The sequence below is a fragment of the Sinocyclocheilus rhinocerous genome, unplaced genomic scaffold, assembly GCF_001515625.1.
Source record: "Sinocyclocheilus rhinocerous isolate Xijiao unplaced genomic scaffold, SAMN03320098_v1.1 scaffold407, whole genome shotgun sequence".
Lineage (NCBI taxonomy): Eukaryota > Metazoa > Chordata > Actinopteri > Cypriniformes > Cyprinidae > Sinocyclocheilus > Sinocyclocheilus rhinocerous.
In genome coordinates, this window is record NW_015633444.1 from 398,060 (window position 1) to 406,182 (window position 8,123).

Genomic DNA, 8,123 nt, shown 5'->3' on the forward strand with positions numbered 1-8,123 from the left:
GTAATGTCACATTTACCTCAGAAAAACATATTCAGTGACCATAAACTCATTAGATAGAAAAATAAACTGTAGAGAGGGGCATTTTGCTAAATATATGCACCATATAACATATTCATTATAAATTTTACTGTTCTTCAATGTTTAATTTATGTTTGAATAAATCCATCAAGTTTTTATGACAGCCACCATTATGTTTATATTGAAAAAAAAACAAAAACGAATTGAAGTAGAAATATTATTATGTAATTGTAACTTTATTATTTTAAAAACTTCATTAAGTGTAATTTTAACAAATCAGTCAATTTTAACCTTCAGTATTATAGTAATGTAGTACCAACTGATTCTCATGTATATTTTACAGCATTAGTTGAGATATTTGTTTTCCTTGAGAAAATTAGACATGTGTACCTGATATATATCCAAAATAATCGATATTGAATCGAATTAGTAATCGAATCGAATCGCAAGCTTGTGAATGAGAATCGAATCGAATTGTGAAATTTGTGTCAAAACCCAGCCTTAGTAATTCATACACACATTGACCTGAGTGCCTTTTCTATGATGTTTTGACTGAGTGATCTGTCATTGCCATTTGCAAAAGCATTGGTTAAACACTTTCCCTCTGCTTACTCGCATGTTAATTGATTTTATTCATTTTTGGGGGGTATAGAGTCAAAAATGTGAGGGTGGTACGACTGTCTGATATAATAATTTTTAAAAAAGCATCATTAATGAGAACCTTAAACAGTTTGTCATAACCATTTTTTTTTTTTCACAGTATATTAAAACACATTTTGACTGCCAAAGGTCATGTGGTGCGACCAACATGAAAAAAGGGAAATTATATCATATGGAGCTTGACTGTGTGTCAAGGTCAGTGCAGTAAGTCTCTTAAAATATCATGTTATTTGACCTTGTATGAAAAAGAAAGATTAGATCAGACTAGGACTACAAAATCGAAATTGAACCGAAATCGCGATTTGGCTTGATGCGATTATTGAATCACAAAGGCTGCGATTTTTAATGAAATAAATATATGCACAGCGCCAGTAGTAAATACTGCTCATCTTACTCCCGAGATGGTGTGAAGAACATAGATAAACCATATATTGCCGTAGGTTTATTGTCTTCAATCAGTTCAGGCGTTTCTATCTTCTTTTAATTCAGTTACAGCGATAGCTGGATTCCTTTGTCCATATTAGGGATTTCTGGAGCTTCATGAGTTCTATTACTTCTGTGATGCATTTGTGGAGTTTCTGCGCGAGTGCGCCCTCTGGCGTCCAGTATGAATGAAACAGACATTACATGAGTTTAGCACTCAGTCCTATTTTGGCCATAAAGAGGAAAAATAATCCTTCTCTCTAAAGGATTTTGAAGTAAACATATGATAATCCATGTTTATCTCCAGTGAATATAAGTGTACATGAGTGCCCTGCCCCCACAGTGGTTGTATAAAAGGCTCATATTTCATATTAATGACATGGACTCCATTTTTGATTTTACAAACCTCCTGATAAAAATTAAGAAATTACTGTCAAAGATTTATATCATAACAGTATAATATTATGTACAGTTGTAGGCCTGTATGTTGTTAACAAGTAACCCTGCAGTTTTCTGTAAAACAATAGTTTTCTGTAAAATAAAATTAGTATTGTTATTATCTTATCATACATTTTTATCTAATTATTATATGTTTTAATTAATTTGTTTTAAAAATCGCAGTTAGAGTCGCAATTTTAACCAGAAAAATCACAATTAGATTTTTTCCCCAAATTGTGCAGCCCTAGTTCAGACTATAAAATGGTGCAATTGCTGAAAAATGTGATTAAAGTATTATTATTATTATTATTATTATAGTACTATTAATAATAATTCATAATATTTGGAAAATATTTTTATATAAGTAATTATATAAAAACATATTAATTAATTAAATGTAAATCTAAAAAAAAAAAACTATTACATATAAACTATTATACCATTGTTATTTTAGAATCATTGAAAAACTATTAAGAGTTTTAATTATATTTTGAATTGATATATATATTGTTATAGTTTCCGTATTCATTTTAATTTTAGTACAGTTTTAGTACTTTTGTTGTGTTTTTGTCATTTCTATAGTTTTTCATGTGTTTATAGTTTTTATTAAATGAAATGTTCTTTAAATAATTCAATGTTTATTTTATTTCAAGCGACAACAAAACTGTATATGGTTTTAGTTTAAGTTTCAATCGACTACAATAATAACCCTGATACTAACATGCATACAAAGAGAAGATTTCTAAGAGCATGTACGGTATTTTAACGTTTTTAAAATATTTTCCTTTTATTTATCATGCTCACTCTTATTTGTCACTGCTCACCCTTATACTGTACATAAGGATTATATTACATTTAGATGCACAACTCATCCGGTACCAATGTGCAATTTTTATAAGCAGTCTGGCCTGCGATATTTACCTTGAAAAAAACCCATAGATCACATTAGCAACTGCATGACAACACCTTGTCAGCCATTTACAATGCCACATTTGTAGCCACCTTCTTGTCCTCTTCATTAGTGTTTTCTTGTTATCATGGTCTTTTTTTATAGTAATTGTCTCAGGAAGAGATTCATCTTTGCATGGTGAAAAGAGCTTATCAGTGGTCCGGACAGAGCTCACTCGCCCTCTCATTAATTATCAGACGTCCATCAGGGAATGAGGCATCTAGAGCTCCACTTAGAGAACACTTTCTAGAGATACGGTTTCTGTGTTACATGCTCTCGTATTGGTTCTTCTCTGTGGTTCGACTGTGGAATTCCTCCCATGACAGAGCAGTTCTCTGAGTGTTTTCCTTTCTGGACCTCTCGAGTGGGGCTTTAGAGGGAGTTTCTCTCCTAAAGACATCTGTTCTCAAATTAATAGCCTCGCGTAACACAGTGGGGTTTCAGTCAAATCCTTTCTGCCCTGGGAAATGTTTCGTGTCAACACTGTGATTGACACTGTATACACAGTGTGTGTTTGGCCGTCCGGGCTGACATGTTCTCAAACAGAGTTTGCTGAGGACAGAAGCCTGCAGCCTCTGTTGTTTTGCAGGTTTTGACGCTCCTGCGAGATCAGGGCGCTCAAGACGTTTCTCAGGTTCAGGCTTGTTTAGAAGTTCTTCACTTTACTGAAGCTATTTGACACAGAATTATTACTTTAGGTTCAGTGCAAAGGTATTTTTCTTAGACGTTCATTATAATGTATTACACTGTGTAATAGTCTTGTGTTCCTATCAGAACAACTTGGAACAAATATGATTTTCATGTTTTGCTGCAACAGAAAAATGTCCTTTGACATAGGCCTCATCTGACTCAGCCACAGAAACTTTTAATAAATTCTGTCATCATTTACTCAGCTTCATGTCATTTAAATCCTTATGACTTTATTCCATAGAACATGAATGGAGATAGTTAATAGAATGTCCAAACTGCTCTTTTCCATAACTTGAGAATAGACTGTGATTGCATTTAATGGTCAGCAAAAAAGAACCATAAGAGTAATCTATACTAATCATGCTCCATATTATAAATTTGAATATAAATTAGCATAAATGAGATTTGAAGGGTATGGTGGATCTTAAGCTAAAAAGAATTGGCTTGCAAAGAATATAGCGCACAATTCTTTTGAACTTCTGTGATATGTCTGTGGTGCTACTTGTCCTTTTTGGATTTGAACTAAAACATCATGTTTTGTCTTCCATGGAATAAAGTCATACAGGATTGGAATTTACATTTACACTTTTTACATTTAATCCAAAGCAATTTACTTTGCATTTAAGGTATACATTTTATTAGTTCATGTATTCCCTGGGAATCCAACCCATATATTTTTTAACATATTTTTGTATGTTTTTTTTTTGTTTGTTTGTTTTTAAGTGTTCCGAGTTCCAAAAACTATTATTATAATTAATAATTAATAATATCTGGTTTTAATTTACCAAAAATAACACTATGAAAAGTAGTAAATAGTAACGACTGCAAAAAGCAAACCAAACAAAACGGTAGTATAACAAAATTATGACTTCATAAAAATTAAAATAAATATGAGAATATATAATAATACATATTACTGTATTTAAAAAAATATATATATATTTTAACATCATCTAATTGTATATATTAATTTTCACAAACTGTAATATTATTGTAATTAAATATACTGTATAGTAATTGAAACTTTTTTAATGTTTTTGATAGTGAGTGGATCTTTACTATCTCTAATTAGGCCTTTTATTTTCCATTTAAGGCTCATTTTGAGCACAAACTTTGTGATTTCTGCAAATGTATTTGTTGCAGGTGTAATTGGTTTTTTGTTGTTTTTTTTTTTTCATATTGTGGTGTACTGTATGGCCACCCATGTGGTATAAGATGCGTGTGTGTGGGAATGACTGCGTTGTGATGGCGGAACTTTCACAAACGTTTTAAATTGTCTTCAGAACATTCTCTCACTCTGTTCAGGCCCTGCTATACAGCACATACAAACAGTATTACTTTGATTTAACATGAAACATTAGTACGTGACTACCTTGAAAAGGATAACTGTGTCTCTTTTCATAACTGATGATAAATGTGCTCGGCTGTCATGCAATTTAAGTTCTTTATGGCTAAAATAGCAGCATACAACCATGTAATCAGTGCTTTAAAAGAGCAACTAACATGAAATATGACGGCCTGTATAAGACTGCATTTCAGGAAAGTGCAAAAAAATGGGATAAATAGGCCTATGAGATGATCTGTTATTGCATGCCTCTGCCCTACGGCTGAATAAATCGGTCCTTTGCTGGCAGCAATTGGGTTGCGCCCCATAGGATCAGTCTCATAAGAATAAAGCAGGGCTTGAGCGCGACTATCAGTCTTACAGTAAACCTGTGCTACTGTGTTTAAACAACAGTCTGTAAGACAGTGCTTTCTAAATAATATTAGAACGAGCATTTATTTACAGTGCATGTGTCACTGTAGGCATATTAAAATGACAGAATGTTTTGAGAATTTCAGACTAATTTGTTCTCCCTTAGGTACCATTATGTCCCCATTATGGATATAGCCGTGGATGTGTTTTCTCTAAGTGATAGAACAGTGTGGGAAAGGCTATGGAAAATCCCTATCACCCCGCACAGGAAGTCACATGTGAACAGGGACTGTGTACCATCAGATTGACTGTAAACAAAGCTTGCCCTCTAGTGGACTAACCGTTCAATCACAGCAGGATGTAATGCAGTGGCTAATGTGACATTTATTGATGTGCCATTTAAATGTGAGTTATAATAATAACATGCTTTCCATTTGTAGGGAATTTCACAAGGACCTCGTTTACCAGCGAATGGGCGTTCTGTAGATATAACAGGCCCGGCTCAACAGCAGAGGCCTCCGGTTCTCAGTTCTCAGCAGAAGAACCCAGGCCAGGACCAGAACCTTCAAAGACCGCTGGGTCAACCCCAGCTCAACGTTTCTGATACAGTGAGTGCTGCCGTTTGGAAATGTTCTTCCTGCCTAAATACCTATGACTATGAGGTTTTCTGAAGATAAAAATGTTTACTGAGAGGTGAATTAATTTTACAGCTCACAGAAAGTGCATTAGTTTTTATCGACTTACGTGTCACACTTTTTTACTCAGGGTGTTTATTTTTCAATAAAGTCAATTTCTGTATAGGCACATACATTTGCCTATACATGGCTGCAAAAAAACAAAACAAAAAAACTACTGAATCACCCAAGAAAAATATACAGTTCATTTAGCATTGTGTGACAACATGCCCCATATATATATATATAACACCACTGTATAAACAATAAAATATATTACAAAATATAATTCTGACTACAATAAGAACATAACTTAAAAAATTAACTAAATTCAGTCGATGTTCTGTGGGCCTATCTGCCTGAACTCAAATCTTCCTCCTGGTCCGCATCGACTTGAACTGTGTGCTCGCCTGTGCGTAATCAAACGCATCAAGGGAGACTGATGCAGAGGCAATTCATTAAATTCTGTGTCTTTGCCTTGGAAAGATGACTTCTCGTGACAGTTTTAATTTTGTTCAGGAGGCTGAAACCGCGTTATGCTGCCACACTGGAGACCGGAATTACTAGCGCCACTTCAGCCAGAGTTTTGTAGTCAGGAAACATTTCTCCCAGGGAAGTGATCAGAAGTTTGCAGGACTCTCTGAACGTGGGATTTCCCGATCCTGCAAGCACTCGTTTCACCGGGAGGAAATCCTGCAGCACACGCTCCTTCTGAACCCCTCTGCGTTCCATAGTGGTCACAAACGTGCTCCAAAGCATCCAGCAAATAGCTCTTCAACGCGCTGTCAGTGCCCAGATAGCGAGATGCATTGAGTACAGTGTCGAGGTCAGCGATGAGACCCACATGCTCCAATGGGAATCTTTTTCTGATAGATAGCTCTGCTATGTACTCTGCACGCAGAACCGAAAAGTTCTGCACATCTGTCCGCGTCAGCGTAATGCCACAGAACTTGCCATCTTGCAATGCCTTGTTGAATTCTGGCTCCGCCTTACCTGGCCCATTCATCAAGTCCTCAAGGCTAGCATGGGTCATGTTCACAACAGGTTTTTGGAATGTGAGATTCATGCGGTTCACAATGGCCAATACATCAGACAACAAGTGAGTTAGGGCAGGGAATGTGTATGTTTGAATGCGCTTTCTAATACCCTTAGCTATCGGGCAGTTTCTCGAGTTTTCCTCCTCCTCCAACTCCAATAACAGAGAAACTCAGTTGGCATGTACGCCCTTAACTGCCCTCTCCAATGACAGCCAGCGTGTAGCCGATGGTTGTTTTTAGACTCAACAGGTCATGTGCCTCCATTTCGTTTTGTTTAATCGGTTTGTTCGAATGGGGGGAATTATTGTAGTATGTGTATATGTTATTAATAGTGGTGACATATGCACTTATTTCATGCACAGCATTGCTGTTCTGTGCGCACCACAGTGATTGTTAATTATTTAATGTAGGGACTGTCATTCTGACGAAGATCCTGTACAACTCTGGCCTTTCGACCCACCATTACATTCACTCCATCACTTCCCAGTCCAACTACCCGATCTAGAGCTACACCACGGCCTGACAACATATCTTTTATTTTTGTGGTGATGCATTCTGCAGTGGCAGAGAGTATTACATGGATTCTAATGAACACAGTTGCAGGGTCCCCTCTCTGCGGAAGTGTCAGGTAATCAGCATTTTCTCAACCGTGATATTAGTAGTTTCACCAACTATTATCCCGATGTATCTGCTGTTGGCGATGCGATCATCAACAGTGCTAGTTATAGTCATTGCTATAGCCTCCTCCATCTGACTGACAGTGTCGTGGTGGGTGTATGTGTGTGCACTGTTCAGGTTTGGACACCTAGCAGACTGTAAGAGGTGTATTAGGTTAGGATGTAGGTGGCTGTGGGTGTTTGTATTTGCCATATTCAACACAACCTTAAACTGTGTTTTTAATGCCTCATTACAGGCAGTCTGTGATTTTTCGACATGCTTGACCATTGCCACGCTCTGGTTGACCACTCGTAAAGCTTCAATGTGACTGATTTCTGCATCGTTGTGCACCCTCGGACAAATCCATTACTCATGTTAGCTTTTCTACAGATGTCGCAGAACATTTTGCCGCCTTCCCTCCTCAGCCACGTAAACTCCTGCTCCCACTGAACCCGGTACTCCCTCCTGACTTTGGTCTGTTTGTCCTTCATCGTCCACTACATCACTTCTTCTTTTTTTCACCTTTATTAACAATATCACAACTCAGCTGCTGTGACATTTTTGCAACTGTATACAGCGGTGACAAAGACGAGACAATACAAGATAATTGCTAATTAATAAGGGCAATCGCCGTCACCTGGACAGGAGTGGGAATTACAGTTACAAACTACAATAGATCGCATACGGATGGCCTTTCGATTTTTCCATCACTGCTAAAGAAAATCTGTCAATGATGGAAAATATTCTGTTAAAGCAACTTCTTATATATATATATATATATATATATATATATATACACAGTATCTCACAGAAGTGAGTACACCCCTCACATTTTTGTAAATATTTTATTATATCTTTTCATGTGACAACACTGAAGAAAT

At 36.3% G+C, this 8,123-nt stretch overlaps 1 protein-coding gene across 4 annotated transcripts in view; it reads left to right on the top strand.

Annotated features, from left to right (window-relative positions):
- Positions 1 to 8,123, top strand: part of maml2 (mastermind like transcriptional coactivator 2) — a 110,502-nt gene that overhangs the window by 94,400 nt on the left and 7,979 nt on the right. For all 4 annotated transcript variants that reach the window (XM_016557478.1, XM_016557477.1, XM_016557480.1 and 1 more), the window contains exon 4: positions 5,315 to 5,482. In XM_016557478.1, coding sequence (XP_016412964.1) covers positions 5,315 to 5,482 — 168 coding nt within the window. The remainder of the gene's footprint in view (positions 1 to 5,314; positions 5,483 to 8,123) is intronic.